We start from the raw sequence: 17,105 nt of genomic DNA on the forward strand, positions 1-17,105 counted from the left end.
ATATATGCAATCAGTGGTTTAAGTGGTTATTAAATGTGAAGTTGGTGTGCTCAGCTTGCACCACGTGATCCAGGGCTGCATTTTGAGCTTCTCCTATTGGCTGCTCCTTGATTGAAGGCGCCTCAGCGTCTAGAACTGGAGATGAGCTCGTCGAAGGTGGCGGTCTCAGACGCTCAGTCAGTTATAGAAGGGAAAAGTTAGAGAAAAACACGGTCGCGTCTACTTTCGGGCTGCATTTTGAGCCTCTCCTATTGGCTGCTCCTTGATTTAAGGCGCCTCAGCGTCTAGAACTGGAGATGAGCTCGTCGAAGGTGGTGGTCTCAGACTCTCAGTTACAGAAGAGAAAACTTAGAGAAAAACACGGTCTACTTTCGTCGGAGGCTGACTGCAGGAAAACGGGATTAATGTCGCTGTCGTGTGTCAATTGTTACAAAATTACTATATTACTATAACTAATAGTCAATACGTCACTGCCTACGTCATAGACCATGACAGTATGTGGGGTCCAGGCCTCGTTGGCGCAGTAGGCAGCGCGTCAGTCTCATAATCTGAAGGTCGTGAGTTCGAGCCTCACACGGGGCACATACTTTTCATTTTCATTTATATTAAAATCCATCCATTTTTCTACCGCTTTTACTCCGCACCAGAGTCGCGTCGCGGGGCCGCAGATGCTAATCCCAACTGACATAAGGCGAAAGGCGGAGCACACCCCCGGCCACTTCGCCAGTCCATTGCAGGGCCAACGTATCGAGACAATATGTTCACCATTCACGCACACTCCCACACCTACGGGCAATTTAAAGTGTCAAATTAAACCTCTATATGTTTTTGGCATGTGGGAGGAAACCGGAGAAAACTTACACACACACACATGGCGAAAATGCAAACTCCAAACAAACGACATGACCAGGACGCGAACCAGCGACGTTTCCTGCTGTGAGGCAACAGTGCACCCTACTGGCCAATAACCACTGCATGTGTGTAACTCTTTATTCTAATTTTGCTTTTGAATGGTTTTTTTTATGACTTAACAGAACTCAAATGGCTGTTTGAGTTTGCTGACAAATGTGCTATGTGCCTTGGAAGTTTTAAAAAGTCGACAAAATGTACACATGGGTTAGGTGGTCACGTGGCCTAGCTAGCTATCTGAAGGTCGCGAGTTCGATCCCCACTTGCCGCAGAAGTTTTCTTCTGCTTGCACTTGAATGAGAATTTGTATTCTTCAGATTTAAACCTTAACAGCTGCATTTAGTGTTAATTGCAGACAGTGGAGTGTTTGCTACGTCACAGCCTTTCAGTCGGTGTGCTGCATGTCGCGGAAATTGAACGTTGCACTTGTTTTTTCTAGGATTTTCTATATGGTTTATGCATGGTAGAATTAAATTATTAATTATTGCTTTGAGGACTATTCCTTACATACTGTATTCCCACCTTTATATACATGATTGGAGTATGATTTTTATTTTTTTACATGTATGGTGTTTTCGATTTGTAAGGTGAATAAAATCAACTTTAAGGGGGAAATTCCGCAAAAGCAGCAAAACAATTTAAAGGTAGACAAGTTAATTAGGTCCACATAAGAATAAAATAAAAATAAAACAGCATGAAATCTGAGATTAAAGTCAGAATTCTGACATTATTTGTCTCCCCACAGCGCCAACACTGCTGTCATGCCAGATGTTGACCAGTGCTGGATCGCCAAGGACCTTTTCCTCTTGTTACACTTGAACCAAACGGAGCTGGACCATATTAAAGTGGACAATATGTGGTGGTATTTGCCTTACCCCCCCCACTGACACAGAACTGTAGCAGCTGCTCTGAATGCACTGATTTAATTCTTTAATTCTAAAACGAAAAACAAAACTATTCATCACAGAATATCAGTATATGACGTGTAATTGACCTAATCAACCACTAGATGGAGACAAACACCCGTATTTATATAATTTATAGTCTTTAGCTGATCCGTACATGAAATACATAGAATGCTAATATAATTTACTATTAATTAACAAGTTTAAATGCACACAATTCATTTATCAGAACCTCATTTATATTCAACTAAGTGGAATGTTTAAGTGTTAAAATCCGTGTATGAGCTTCAGAGTGACGCCAAAATCAGTTTAATTATCAGGAATGTACCTTCGTAACCCAGAATTTAAAATAACTAAGGAATAGAAAGAAAAAAAACTATTGTATAAACGTGTTTATTGTTATATATGTTAACAAGGATTGGAAAAAGCGGGTGTCGAAGGCGGAAGTAAACAGACGGCAATCCTCTCAACCGTATTTCTAACTTTGTTTTGCTAGCTCGGATTACCTTTCTCTGCTAACTTTGCTAACACTTGCAGGACGCTGTCCACTTTGTCCAATGTCAAATAAAGTTGTCCAACGTCCCGGGGTGGGTGTCGGGGTTCTGGTGACAGACTCGCTCCACCCTGGATGTGTTCTCCTTGGGAAACGGAAGAGTGCAATGGGAAAAGGGACCTATCAGCTCCCCGGTGGTCATTTGGAGTTTGGGTAAATAGTTAATAGGAAAGTTAATTGACTAACCTGCCATTGTTGCAATCTCTACATGCATTATTATTATGCCGAATTCTTCATAAGATCTAAGCAGATGTCCTGACATGCTTTGATCTCACATGGTTACAAGTGCCTGTTAAATAAGCGGATGCAAATACCAATTATTTATATTTTCAAATGCAGTATGGCGAAAGGTTGTGTGACAGGACCCCTGAACTGCAACTCGTAATCGATTATCAACTGACTGAATTTATTAGTTAATATATTGATAATCAATCATGTTTTAAATTTATAATCTGTGTCTATAATCCACTATGACAGTAAACTGAATATATTTGGTTTGCAAAACATGAGATTTTGGAAACCGACCTTTTGTCTCTTTATTTTTAAATGTTATGGACCCAGAAACTAATCATTAAATCTAAATGTAATAATAATATTCACACATTAAAAGATAATAGTTTGGAATCATCATGTTTGTTGCAGCCATTCTTCATTGTAGTGAACCTTTGGCCTGAACGTGAATGTGATAACTTCTAGAGGATATGACACACTGGTTCTCTGTCTTTGAAAGAGAGACGTGGGAGGAATGTGCTCACAGGGAGGTCCTGGAAGAAGCTGGCGTGTATTTGGCGAACGTCCGCTTTGCATCAGTGGTAAACTCCATCAGACTGGAAGAGCAGTACCACTATGTCACCATCATTATGCAAGGAAATGTGGACAGGAAGCTGTCAGGAGAGCCAGAGAACCTGGAGCCAGAGAAGAATGAGGGTAGGTTTGTTTTGTTTCAAATAATTAAAGATCCCTGAGCAGATAATAAGATAAATTGTGTGGTTCTTTCTCTTGTAGGTTGGACATGGACGCCCTGGGATGAGTTTCCTCCAGAGCAGCAACTCTTCCTGCCACTGGCCGGTCTGAGACAACAGGGCTTCCAGCCTTTTAGGAAAACAGACAAAAACTCTGAAGATCAGCCTTGAACCTGCATGTTACCTTCTACTGAGGATAAACAAACGTACGGTTTTGTTGTCCCCATCATGTCCTCATGAGCTAAACGTGCGGATTATCTCCATGGACTTTGGTGCAGGTGAGCTGTCATTGATCCGGGTAGGAAATCAGTTTTTCCTGGTGTCCCAGCTGGAAGCTATTTTATTACCGAGGGCAAATCTGCCATGTTCTAGGTGTACGGGGCACACACAGTATCTTTATACTTCATAATACAATGCTATACTGTTTCTACACATAGAGTAGAATAATAATAAGATATTAAGATTGTTGGTAGGTGGAAAAATATAATGTAGTAACAATAAAGTAAAATTGGAATATGATATATTGAAATATTGTATTACTTCCTTAAAGGATGTTGTGTTTTTGCCAGTATTTTGTTTTAAATTGGTGGTGATCTGGATACAGATTCAGGATGTTAACCCTGCTTGATGGATGAGTGTGTAGCAGCCACCGTGAGTGCTTTTTGTTCTTTCCACACATATTAAGTGACAATTAGTGTTGATATGTGTCATGATATTCCAAGATGAAAGCAGAAAGTCTTGGGGGAATATGTTACATTGACATTTCAGAGCACAGAATTTTAGTTTGAAACACAAATGCAATGTTCCTTTTGTCATTTATATAATTTATTTACACATACAACATTGATGGCCTGATAATCATCAGTATGCATGACGACTGAGGTCTGTACAGCTCTGGTCAGCTTCCCTCGTGCAGTTTACATTACGCTGGCGCCGGTGACACCCACCGCTAACAGCACTGTCCACAGGGCTGCAGCAGCCGTCACAGCAGCACCACCAAAAGTCTTGTCATGGGCGTAGGTGATGATGTGTAGAGCTCCTCTGTAGGCTTCCTCGCATGCCGGCTGGATCTGATCCTCCGGGAGCAGGAATCCAAGTTGCCCTTTGTCTCTGAGCTCGAAGGTGAAAGCTAATGGGATCCCCTGCATCCGAGCCCAGTCTCTGGATGAACCAGAGTTGGCGTCTGTAGAAAGATTTTTTATTTTGATTTGTTTGTCTTATATAACTAAACCAACAACCACTTAAACCATTATGTCCAGTGGTGGACATGTGAGTCATGATTTTCCTCTAAATAGTATGTCTTCTTTGTTCTTAATGTTATATTTTTGCAAGCAGCAGAGTCACTTCCAAGTGTCAGCATATTCTTATTTTCTAAGTTACTGTTAAATACCTTGGAACAGTGGTTCTCAAACGTTTAATACCACCTGAGGAAATATTGAACTCTCAAAGTAACACCATTATCGCTGTTAATGTTAAAATACAGTGGTGTAAATAGGTTGAGCAAAGTCAGCTACAGACTTTTCACAGAAGGCAGATTTATTCCCAATAAGATAATTCGCTCTCTCATCATCCTCCTCTTCCTCACATATGTGTCACACACTGGCATAGTGAGATTAGATTAAGATCTTTTTAAAAAAAAAAAATTCTTATTTGTTTCATGTTCTACACTCTTAGGTCAAAATTCCTCAAATCCACTCAGATCACATTCCCTTGTTTATACAGTAGAAGAGTATTTCTGATTTTCCCCCCAAGTACCACCAGAGGATGCTCACGTACCACTGGTGCTACACATACCACAGTTTGAGAACCATTTGCTCTAGCCAAAGGTAGAACAAAATAATACACTGCATCTTAAGTTGAAATTATAAATGTATCCCTCAAGCCTATAGGCATAGACTAATGCATGTCAACTATTCAGTCTTCCTCAGGCAAACATCAACGGTAGTTAACCTTTAACCTTTAAAAAGTGTATGTGCATACTTACACAATATAGCTGGGGAGGTTCCTACAGCGTATTCCATCCCGTGCACCTCCTTAATGGCCTCTGCTGCAGCCAAACCCACCTCCATCTGAGAAACAGGATTTAGTTTGAGTTGTGCAGTCAAGGAAAAGTGTAGGGGAGTGAAAGAGAAACTGAGAAAACCCGAATACTGATGAAACAAAAGGAGTACAGACTCAAATCTCATGCAGTGATGATCGCGATCATTGCGATGTTGTTACGTGATATCATGGGAACAAATCGTGTGAGAAATGTGTGGCACATGCATTGCTGAGTCTCTGAGTTCTGTCGATGTAAGTACCAGCTCGTCATAGTTGGGGGCAGAGATGTTCGGATGGCCGTAGGGAATCAGGAGCAGCTGGCCGTAGGAGTGAATGGTGAGGAAACACAGGAAGTCGTTTTTCCGCTTTCCAAGATATTCAGCCACAGCCTGAGCCTCAGGCTCAGATGCAGCGCCTTTGCCGCAGTAGATGTTTTCGCAGCAGTCTCTCGACACCCCAACACCTGTGAAAGCAGCCAAAGGAATAAAACAATCAGGTTTATTTAGCCTGAGGGCTCCCACCAGGGCTGCTGCTAAGCTTTTGGAGGCCCTAAGCATAATTGGTCAGAGGCATACATATTAGTGCTATCAGTTAAACGCGATATTAACGGCTTTACGCAAACCCATTTTAACGGCATCAATTTATTATCGCGAGATTAGCGTTCCCAGCTTGATAAAGAAATATGTCTTACATATTAGGTAAAAACATCTAATTTGCCCGAATTGATGAATTACAACGGAGATTTTTTTTTTCACAGACTTCGAGAATAAAGTCGTACATTTACGAGATTTAAGTCAATATTCTAACCTGTTGTTTTAGTAGAGGGGAGTTGCGGACTTGGAGGCAATCACTGCTTTTGTTTAGGGGGGAAATAGCTGGAACTCGTCGACTGCAGGGTCATCGGTGGATGCATCAACGGGCCATTCAGGGGGCTTTTGTGGTTTGTGTGCAGTCGACCAGTTGCAGCCATTCCCCCCCCCACAAAAGCAGCCATTTCCTCCAAGTCCGCCTGGTTCTTTCTGCGGAAAAGATGTATTTTCTTGCATATACTTTTTAAAGTCCTGATACTTATGACAATGTGAGGCTGATGTGCCAAAAGATTAAGTATCAGTACCTTGTTTGTGAAACCTATTCTAAAGTCCAATTCCACAAAATGCTCCACAGTCCTCATTTTAACAATATTCCTCTTCTAAAACAACAGGTTGTAAATTTAGGATTTTATTCTCGTAAATGTACGAGGATGAAGTCGTAAATTTACGAGATTAAAGTCGTAAATGTACGACTTTAATCTCGTAAATTTACGACTTTATTCTCGTAAATAAGACTTTATTGTCGAAGTCTGTGAATTTTTTTTTTTTCTCAATCTGGCCTAATACTCCGCCGTAAGGGATAGGGTACATAATTAAAAAAAAACAACGGTGGGCCTGTTCATAACTAATTTATATATTTTTTTCATGTAATAATCTAATGATTATCATGACATTTTTTATCAACCTTAATTTTGGGGGCCCCCACCAGGTATTTGGGGCCCTACGTGCTCTGCGTACTCTGCGTATTGGGATCGGTGGCCCTGGCTCCTACGTTGACAAAGCAAGCTAGTGGCTTTGGACCAACCAACTGTCATTGCAGTACATAACCTGATCATACAATTTAAGTAATGAACTGTTCTTAAGCTTTTTTAAAACTGGAGGCAAACATCTGCCTTTTTGCAGCAGTTTGCAAATGTATTCGCAATTCTTGATTCCAATTCCAAACTCATGCTCAAATATAAGTGGTGTGTTTGTGATCTATTGCATTTAAAAAGCTGTATGGATCACATGCAACTGAGAGAGGAACAACACTCACTGCCCCAATTGGCATCAAAGTTGCGGTTGAGATCGGTGCCGTAACAGTCGCAGCCTGCAGGTCCTGGAGTTCTGTTCTTCCTCCATAGTCGAGTCTGGAAGGTGTCAAATAGGAATTTGTCATACTGTCATACTTTTAAAGTTCGATGCGATGTACGTGGGGCATTTACGAGGATCTACTTTGAATTTCATCAATAATAGAACTAATCGAATCATTTTATCATAATCACGTTAATCTGTGGTTTGTGAGCTTGTACCGGAGAGCAGTTACTGACATAAATATCATAAAATGCAGGGACTGACTATGTTGTCTTTCCAGGAGTAGATGTAGCCGTCCATGTTGAGCACTGGTGTGACGTAGAAGTCCATGTTCTTCATCATCTCTTCCATTTTTGGGTCTGTTTTGTATGTTTGCAGAATCTGGTTTAAACAGACCAAAGAAAAGCTTCAGGGGTTAATTGGTTTGACCGTGAACTGAATCTGAGTAAAGTAACCCTGCAAACCCACTTCCTTTGTTTCCTACCTGACTGACAAAGTACTGACAGAAGGCCGGAGCAATCCATTCCCTGGCGTGTATACCACAGTCCATCCAAATGGCTTTCTTTGTCCCCGCGGTTTTGAGACCAATCTGAAAGAGATTTTTATAGCATCTTCCTTTGCTGCTGTATTGCATGGACACTCGTCAAAGGTCAACACACACCCTTAAAGATATTGATTACCTTAAGTAAGCTAATTGTCCTGTTCTCGTAGGTTTTTCCATAATCCTCTATGCTTGCAATATCCGTGTAATTCTGTGCAATCTGTTTCATCCATTGGGAGATCTGTGGAGCAGATGTGTACGTTAGAATGAGCATGTGTGTGTGTGAGCGTGTAAAAAAGAAAAAATGTGTGAGAAGTTTAAAGCTTTCTCACCTCTGGCATTGGATGGTATTTGTAGTAGTCATACTCCGCTCTGTTGCACACAAACACACACAGTGAATAAATACAGACATGTGAGATGCACTGGTTTACAAGTGTTTGTTCAAGTAAAGACAAAGTATTTTGGTGATTAGTTTTTGCTACTTGTGTTTAAATTTGTCATCCAAATGAAAACGGATGCCACGTATGTGTGTGTGTCATTTTTCAGAACCAAACTCACCTCTCTATTGTCGCTGCTTCCACGGCTGAGAGCAGCGCCACAAAGCTCAGAGCCGCACAGTAAAGCATCTCTACTTTGTTTGCGATAATACACTCCGTCTTCACGACTGCGAGCATAACTGACCACAGGACAGCATTTTATAGTGAGCACTCACCAGATAAAGATACACCTTTGTCACTGTGATGCACACATTATCATGTCTTTGGTTAATATTTAATCTCGGCAGAGAGAATGGAAAACAGTCCGTCATTGATGATTCTTTTATCGCATTAACTGAATTTCATTCAGTGTTCGTCAGGGCCGTGTTACTGACAACTAGATAAAAACAACATTATAAAAACAAACCATGTGATATCATGGACTATTACAGTGATTTCCAATGTGATCATTCCTATCTTAACTACTAAATGTAACTATTCCTCACTCTTTCTTGTCTTTATTTTATAATTATCAAACATCGTTTCACTTAATGAGTATTTATTTGATTCCTTGTTTGCCATTAATCCTGTTTAAGTCAGTGTATTGTCATTTCAGCCTCTTAAATGTGAATATTTTCTGGTTTCTTTGCTCCTCTGAGACGGTAAACTGAACATTTTTGGTTTGTGGACAGAAAAAAATGTTATTTAAAAAATGGGGATGCCTTCATTTGCAGGGTTAGGAAACACTGATATTTTGCACCATATTATTGACAAAAAACCCAATCAGTTAATCAAGCAAATAATCAATGGTTCACAGGGCAGTTATAGCGTCAAGTTCACTTACACTGGGCACCATGTTATTATAGGAGGAATATTATAGGGACATGAAAAGGAAGGCGCTGAGCTAAGTGCAAAGGTCCACACAGTGTGTCATAAATGTAGGTGGTGCACGTTATTCACTGTAGTTGTTATCTGGGAATTATCCGTAAATGTGTTCACTTAAAATACTTGATGCTATAATAATACTGTAAAGCTGCAAAGCGTTTAACTTATATTTCTGTGTCGGACACTTGCAACAGTATTTTGGATTAATTACGTTTTTACATAGTAAAACTTTGTTTTTGCTGTAAATAAAAAAAAAATACGAGAAAAAAACCCTTACTCTTTATGGAAACTGTATATTTTTGTAGTGTAGTGTCGTGTTTTCTGTGTATCTTTTATAGTAAATCAAATTTGTCAGTGAAGTTTGTAGAATTCTTATGTAGCCAGCAGAGGTCAGTGTAACACTAAAGTTCATATTAGGCCCCGCAGCATAGGATTATTATGTTTGCAAACACCTTTACTTCATAGACGGTACATGCAGTAAATCCCTATAAAAACTATTAAATTACAGTTTAAATTACACTTTAAAAAAAGTAGGGTCTAGGAAGTTCATGTTTGTGTTTCTACACTGTCAACCCAAATGTAACCAGTCATCACCATCCATAATGTGCTTTTGACACAAATGAATTTAGAACATGTCAATAACTCTGTCTGTGCATGTGGAAAAGCTGTGTCAACACCTGGCCATGTGTTTGGAAAAGACAGACAGGTTGTTGGTGTACATTCCTGAGGCGTCGTGAGGTCTTTTGTTATGGGTCCGAGGTCAAGTGTGTGCCGGTGCTACACTGACACGTGTGTGCCATACTCACTCACTTACACATTTAGATTCAGTATATGGAAAACAATAAGTCCAATAAGAGTCTGACAAAGTGAGGAAAGTCATTGGCTTTCACCTTTTCCTGAATTTCCTGTTATTTTGTGTAAGTGCTTATTTTAATTAGTTTCTAGCCTTATCCCATGATCCGGATATCTGGGAATTCTAAAATGTAACAACTTCCTGTTTGAAAGAATGCAATGCAACACCACTCCCTGGCTTCACGGAGAAGCCTTTCTGTTTGTATTTCACCAAAATGATGTCTATGGCCGTGTATAATTTGCACAGAAGTTCCTTCCTGTTCCATCTCCCTTAGAAATTTGGTACTTTTGTGTGTTTCTCAATTCTTGAGGGGAGAGGAAGTTGAAACAAATGAGCTCTGGGTGTGTTAGCTTTCCTCAGACAGAGCCAGCAAGATAATTGCATGATAAGGAGAATATCCTTGAGCGATAAAGACAGCATAAAAGGTAGCTATCAAACATTCTCACAAATGAACACACCTCAGGACACGCAGCTCCTATTTGGATTGATCTTTTTCTTTTCATATTAGAAGACAATTTATCACACTTAACATGAAGAGACCAATCAATGAAGTGATCAATCAATTATTTTTAATGCATACGTGAACCAGGATAAATGATTATTTCGATTTTTTTCATCAAAATAAAGCATAAGAAGGCTTTTTAAACTTTGGGTGGGTGGGTATTAAACATGGGTGCCAGGGGATTTTGCAGCAAACACGATCCCATCCATGTTAAACGTGCTCCCCAAATGTCCCTATGACAAGTTTATATTGACAAATCAGTTGGAAACTGACCTTTATTTTGGATTTATCACATTACATGGAATGCTCACAATACTGAATATCAACAATGAATTCCTTGCTTTGGCTTAACCATGACCTGGAAAGTGCTGTCGGATTTTTGAATGCCATTGTTTGCTTGTAATATGGACAAATCATCAGGATGCAGGATTAAGAAAATCTTTCAGTGAATTAAAGATTATTATAACACTATTTTTGTCATAAAATTAGTAGGGGTCCTATAATTGTTCCCTGGGGAGTGCCTAGGATTTTTTTATGCAGCCTTTCTTGTCTTGATGACCACTCGAAGCTGCTTTACACTACAGTTTTGCCATTCTCTCATACACCTTTCATAGAACATTATTATACACACTGCAGCGTTTATGGGAGTATATTATATTGCACTTTTTACAGTTTTATTGAACAAAATATGATTCATTTATACTGACTGCTAAATTATTGTTCAAACCAGTCAACAAGGTGATAAAGAAAATTGTGTCTAATATATTAGAGTTCAGAGTAAATCCTGCCATTTGATGTGCTTGGACTGACACTCTCTCTCATGCAAATAAGGAGCTTTACTGCTTGTCCTCAGTTGCCTTTGCTCAAGTGAATCTTCACACCGGGAATTTCACTTCTACTTATGTAAAACAGCAGAATAATTCCCCTTCTGGGGTATAGGATATTCTGACTTCATAGAATATCCGAATGTGCTTAATTCCTTATCTCATCAGACATTCCGGTCATGGCATATGTGAAGTCCCTGATACAGAGAAAATATATTTGAAGCAGAAGGGAGAGACTGTTGATTTTACACTAATAAGCCGTTATCTTACAAATGCTCGATAAACACCAACATATTTCTGGTAAAGTAGACCAGTAAACACACATAAAAGCAATAGAAGTCCTTGTAAAAGCATCAGCGGGACTGACAGCTACTACTGAACAAATCACAAATACAAAGAGTGGTGCCCTCCTTCACTGTGCAAACTAACTCCCCTTCCTCCCCCGCAGCGTCCGCACTGTATCATCCCAAGCTGTAATACATGAACAAAAACCTAAGGCTCTCCGAGACCATTTCACATAAACAAAGCTATTACGCTGCACACCAGGAATCTCAGGATGTATCACCATTTTCCTGCAGGTCAGCCAAATAGCGTGTAGAAAATGTAACAGTTGTTCCACAGAGCACACACACACACGCTTTGGTTGAAAGCAAATACATTGAAACAATCAAAGTGTAAACAAGACAGTGGCGTTCACCGCACAAACACGGGGTGTGCAATGTTGTCGGACAATTTAAGAAAAAAGTAGCCAGTGTTTTCCTTTGAAAAGAGAGGCCCTAACAAATCTTGAAGTATGTCATTTTTGAAGTATAGGTGCAGGTTTTGTGTGGGGAATACAAATGATGTATCTTTTAGCGCTTTTCCATGATACAGTGTTACCACTACTGCTCGACTCGACTATTCTACTACTTTTTCGTCCGTTTTACATCTGTCCGGCCTTACACAATACTTCCTCTAGATGGCAGTGCCGAGTACCAAGTTGTAGTTGTATTAAAACGGGTGACTATTCTTGTGCTTGATCCAAAATAGACACAAGCAGATATGATCGATGACAAGCAGCATTTTGAAAATCTCCGCATGTCTGCCGCGACTTGCTTCATCTTTGTCCTGAATGGTTGGACTATTGACTCTATAGTGTCCCCGCCCTTTCCGTTTTGTCCGTCATCATTAGCTCCCCTTCTTGGCGCACAATGATGGATGACATGAACGCACAGTACACCCATCGACGGACCATGGTGTATTTTTGCGGACAGCAGCCGTGTATGCTCGCTGGTTTGATTCTCCTGTCAGAGGTCGCGCTCATGACTCCTCCGGTGACGACACTCTCTGACCAATCAGCTCAGCTCACTTGGATCCTCGTCAGAGCAGGTTCTAAAAAGCACCGGGTACTATCCCTAATGGAAAAGCACATAAAGTTGTGCAATAGAAAAGCCCCATTTGTGAAGCCCTACTCCTACAAATAGCTCAGGCAATGTGGGCAATTTGTTTGGGGCCCCAATCCACGATTAACATAATCAACAGCAACAACAATTTAGGAAAATCCCCTTATCTATGACTGATTAGGCAGATTGAGCCCAATAACATCAGCTTGCTTCAGCTCTATTCGATGTTGCCCCCCCCCCCCAAAAAAAAAGTACATGACACGCTACTGAAATTAACAAAATTGAAAATGAAGTCACCCCCAAACTGCAGCTATAAAAACAAATAAGGACATTCATTTATTGCTTTGGCTAAATTGTACAGGGACAGTCGTGAGTTGAATGGAGAGAGGGAGGGAGAGGGTGGGTGTGTGCATGAGAGAGAGGGAGAGAGGGAGAGAGAGAGAGAGAGAGAGAGAGAGAGAGAGAGATCTTCAGTTGCCGTAGCAGCACTGCCTCATTCCTCCACACACTCTGCTGCTGTGAGCTGTGCGCTGAGCTTCTCCTCTCCACTCAACACAAAACAACCTGTCGTCACACTCAGTTCTCCCATATTATTGTTTTTTTTTTTTTTTTGTTCCTCAACAGTAGCCTTGATTTTGGGTTTCTCTTGTCTTGTCTGTTATGAAGAAGAAGCAGCTGGCCGGCCACTGTGGAAAGTTGATCTCAGCCTGTCAACCTGGTGTGATAATAATTGTCTGCCACTGGTCACCGTCTCTGCAGCCCAGAGAGCATGGCTCTGCAGCCAGTGAATGGGAGTGAGCTGGAGGCATCGGCAGGCTGTGCAGAGCAGGGGAACCTCAGCTTGGTAGTTAACATCACCTGCAGCAACTCCTCCGTCCTCAGACCTTCAACCAGAGTCAAAGGTAACCTGTTTTCTCTTCTCTTGCCATATGCACACATTTTAACTACTAACAAGGCACCAGTATGCAGGGTATAGAAAAGCTTGTAGTTAACTACAGATTATTTTATTATTGTAAATCCTCAAATTATTCCCTGGGAAGCACCACAGCTATTAGATTTGCAAGATATTAATGTATACTGACCACAAAAGTATTGTTAAAACCACACAACACGGTTAAAAACAGATTGTGCTTCTCTTCTCTTCTCTTTCCCTCCATCAACCTGTTTCTACAACTTTATTAAGGCACACAAAAAACGCTCGGCTTATCTTTAATTTCTAATTACAAACTTGCCATATATGATTAATCGCCTGCATTAAAAATGTAATCACTGGAACTAATGCAATTTCATCATGCATTTTCAAATTGACATTGGTAGCAGAAACAAAATGCACTTGTCCCTTCGCACCATCCCCAGTTTTAGCTTGACTTTTTTTTCCCTCTGATCGCTGTGTTCTACTAAAAGCATGATTTGCAATCAGGACAACTTCCTCAGCCTCAGTGTCTGCAATCAATCACCAAGTAGTCCAATTTACGGCCTCCCCGCTCCGCATCAATAATGTCGTGAGTAGCCGTGTTGACTGTGCAGTGACTGAGCTGCTTTAATGGTGTTTATTTCTTGCGTAAAAATTCTCACGTCGCTGAGATTAAAACCTACAAGAGAAGAGATAAGCCCCCTCTAGCTCCGTCCTCTATCAGGACACCAGTGTGATGTTTGGGTAATGAGGTCTTAATGTGGGGCGAGAGTTCCTTTTGTAATGTTTCTCTCCTCTACCACTGCTGCTGCTGCAGTATCAACTTTAATTTCAAATCTTTCCCCACTAAATAATTCACAGCTGTTCCTCCTCCTGTGCTGCATTACTTTTATTGACCTTATACAGGAGGCAGGCGCGAACATACAGCAGCCGAACAGTATAGGCTCAACTATCCAGAGAGCAATCAAACGCTGTGGGGTGTGTTCAGTGTTGGACCAAGAGAAATGTCTTGCAGACAGATTTGCTGCTCTCCTCTTGTTCTCTCACTCGCACGACTTTGGAGTGACAAACAAAAACTGGTCTGCTATTTGCCTAAATCCTTAGCAGAATAAGTCCTCCTGCGGTGTCTCCGTTCAGGCGCTTTTATGCAGCTGTGCTGCTCTTACATGTGACACTCCGCTGCTGAGAAGGCACAGGAAAACCCCACCCAAACACTTGTGGAATTAAACCTGTGTTATTATTCATTGGCAATATTTTGCTTGTCAAACGACTGAGTTTGGAATTCAGTGAAGGATTATATATATATATATATATATATATATATATATATATATATATATATATATATATATGTATGTATGTATATATATTCATAAAAGTCAAATTTACTTTACTTTGTTTAATTTATTTAATTGTTTTGGTTTGTTTAAGTGCATAAAATCCTCTTTATCCTTAGAATAAGCCGTGCTTTATGTTTCTTCAGCGGATCAAGTGGACATGCATTATGCATTTTGAAGCCATACACATATTACTCACGTTCATAAAAGCCACAATAGTTCCCTGACGTGCTTGGGAAATTAGGGGTGAGCGGAGGAGAGTCCTTCTGTTTGTTGCATTCTGCAGTCTCACCATAGACGTCACTAATTCTCACACACTGGACTTTTCAAATAAAATCACATTATATGTATCCCTCAGGACTTCCATCGAATCAGTTCTGGCTGTTTGTTGTCAAATTGAATGTCATACATTTAGACTTGGCCTGTTTTCAGACATGAACTCAGGATTCAATTTGGAAGAATTGTGTGCGTACATTCTCTGGGCTTTCCCGTTCACATGGTGAGGGCAGCAGGACATTTTCAGGGTGAGTTGTTCTCACATCAGCAGGAGAATCCAGGCGACGGTGTAGCGCCCTCACTTGAGCATGCATGAGGCAGGACACTCACTGTGGATTATCTGGAGTTTTTCCCGCTTCAGTGCATGTGTGAAAGGTGTGAAAGCAGCAATTTAGAGTAAACTGCCTCTCAAAGCTTTTCAAACAAACTACAAACCCCCCTACTGAGCAGTGGGAGTATAGTTTGCTCTTACACAGTATATCATCTTACTATTCTCTTTTCTTTGACCAACCTAAGTGATTGTCATTGTATGTTCATTTCCTATAGGTTGCTCTACGACATAGTTTCCTCCCCTGCAATAACAGTTCAGGTTTGTCTTCTTAGTTCTTACTATAGATCAGGGCTGGGCAACTTCTTTCTCTAGAGACATAGATAAAGGAAACAAAGAGAACACATCGAACCTTTAATCTTCAGCATATCTGTAGTTCTATGTTAACCTGTGCAACATGCAAATGTAAAAAACTGTACGATAAAATATAAAATCCATCCATTACAAAACATCCACAACTGAGATGAAAACAGAAGCATTAACCAAAGTTCTGTGTGTGTGCTCCAAATAAATGTTAGCGGACTCTAACTGTTTAAACACTGAAGGCTGGGCACTTCCTGTGACTTCAAAATAAAAGTCAAGCTGTGTCATCCCAGTTTATGTCCAGTGTATTGGTAACAGGTGTAGCTTGCCAATGTGTCTGAGATAAAAGAGGTTCATAATGCTGCCTTGTATTGACTTTTTGGGCGTTGTTTTGTTGTTGTTTTTCCTTTTAGGGCAGAATAATGCTGGTGCATTTGCTGATTCCAGCCCTGGGGCTGTATGTCGCTCATGTGTGCTATAGATGATAGAGAGGTGTGTGAGGATTGTCTCCCTCGGGAGGCGTGGGAGAGTTTCAGGGGGGATGTAGGGGGGGAGACGTCAGGCTATTTTAACGACTTAAGCTCACGGTCTGAGGCTCATGTGCAAGGTCAGGGAGTGTCTGAATTCCCTTTTGTTAGTTAAGCTGTGGAAAAAAGGTCGACTTGTTTATCTGGGCTGTACTTGGATTCACTTGTGCAGAGCGTGCGTAACCATTTGTGTTGCATGTAATAATGAAAAGAGAGGCTTGCTGGTAAAGTAGTGAAAACGAGTGTGTGTGAGATACAGCTGATGGCAAAAAGTGTCCACACACCAGCTGTTGCTCCAAAAAACATTTTATTGCCGGCCTTTCTCCAAACGTTCATTTAATTTTTGGCAGTTCTGCCCAGCACGTAGTCTTTATTTCATTTTGATTGATGATTATATGTTTTACGGTGTCAGTTAAGGTGCTGTAAAAACCTCAGTGCTACTTGCTGTTTATGTGGTCCGGGTCATTACTCAGTCAGTCTGAAACTAAAATTATGAATATGTTTTTGGATTTGAACACTTTGAGGACATCATTTTCTTCAGTGTCCTTTACAAATACTGTTCTACAAATTAAAAAAAATCAATCAGTCAGCCCAGGACTGGCCTGATAATTAATCCAATAGTCTATGAAATGGCAACTTCTACAATAGGTGCCTTGTGGAACTCTTTCTCCAAAAAGATTATGTTCCCGCACAATAAAACCACATC

At 40.6% G+C, this 17,105-nt stretch overlaps 3 protein-coding genes and 1 non-coding gene across 5 annotated transcripts in view; 3 read left to right on the forward strand and 1 right to left on the reverse strand.

The window, feature by feature from the left end:
• Positions 1-509: 509 nt before the first annotated feature.
• Positions 510-582, forward strand: trnam-cau (transfer RNA methionine (anticodon CAU)). The gene has a single exon. It is a non-coding gene; the product is annotated as a tRNA-Met (tRNA).
• Positions 583-2,033: 1,451 nt separating this feature from the next.
• nudt15 (nudix (nucleoside diphosphate linked moiety X)-type motif 15) lies at positions 2,034-13,467 on the forward strand. Of its 2 annotated transcripts, XR_009234094.1 has the most exons (4): positions 2,034-2,520; positions 3,098-3,294; positions 3,373-3,607; positions 13,382-13,467. XR_009234094.1 is itself a non-coding variant. In XM_058619987.1 (3 exons), the coding sequence occupies exons 1-3, from the start codon at positions 2,372-2,374 to the stop codon at positions 3,498-3,500; spliced, it is 474 nt and encodes a 157-aa protein (XP_058475970.1). In that variant the 5' UTR covers positions 2,034-2,371; the 3' UTR covers positions 3,501-3,848. The 2 variants fall into 2 exon arrangements, 1 of the variants encoding a protein (XP_058475970.1); XM_058619987.1 differs by lacking the exon at positions 13,382-13,467 and having other exon boundaries at positions 3,373-3,848.
• Positions 4,137-8,474, reverse strand: cpo (carboxypeptidase O). The gene is made up of 9 exons (XM_058619975.1): positions 8,352-8,474; positions 8,126-8,165; positions 7,933-8,034; positions 7,737-7,841; positions 7,517-7,633; positions 7,215-7,308; positions 5,630-5,832; positions 5,314-5,398; positions 4,137-4,512 (listed from the first exon to the last, which is right to left on the reverse strand). The coding sequence occupies exons 1-9, from the start codon at positions 8,465-8,467 to the stop codon at positions 4,247-4,249; spliced, it is 1,128 nt and encodes a 375-aa protein (XP_058475958.1). The 5' UTR covers positions 8,468-8,474; the 3' UTR covers positions 4,137-4,246.
• Positions 13,185-17,105, forward strand: part of cckbra (cholecystokinin B receptor a) — a 32,207-nt gene continuing 28,286 nt past the window's right edge. Inside the window, exon 1 of the mRNA XM_058619961.1 lies at positions 13,185-13,617. Within this exon, the coding sequence (XP_058475944.1) occupies positions 13,485-13,617 (133 nt within the window). The 5' untranslated portion in view covers positions 13,185-13,484. The remainder of the gene's footprint in view (positions 13,618-17,105) is intronic.

This window comes from Solea solea, chromosome 2 (assembly GCF_958295425.1).
Source record: "Solea solea chromosome 2, fSolSol10.1, whole genome shotgun sequence".
NCBI lineage: Eukaryota > Metazoa > Chordata > Actinopteri > Pleuronectiformes > Soleidae > Solea > Solea solea.

Bases quoted from the DNA above. Each gene is read 5' to 3' on its own strand.
- nudt15 (XM_058619987.1), top strand. From the start codon at position 2,372: ATGTCAAATAAAGTTGTCCAACGTCCCGGGGTGGGTGTCGGGGTTCTG. The intron at 2,521-3,097 runs GTAAATAGTTAA...TGTCTTTGAAAG, and splicing joins GGTGGTCATTTGGAGTTTGG to AGAGACGTGGGAGGAATGTG. The intron at 3,295-3,372 runs GTAGGTTTGTTT...TTTCTCTTGTAG, and splicing joins GGAGCCAGAGAAGAATGAGG to GTTGGACATGGACGCCCTGG.
- cpo (XM_058619975.1), bottom strand. From the start codon at position 8,467: ATGCTCGCAGTCGTGAAGACGGAGTGTATTATCGCAAACAAAGTAGAG. The intron at 8,035-8,125 runs GTGAGAAAGCTT...TCTGCTCCACAG, and splicing joins AATACCATCCAATGCCAGAG to ATCTCCCAATGGATGAAACA. The intron at 5,833-7,214 runs GTGAGTGTTGTT...CTGCTTTCACAG, and splicing joins CTTTGATGCCAATTGGGGCA to GTGTTGGGGTGTCGAGAGAC.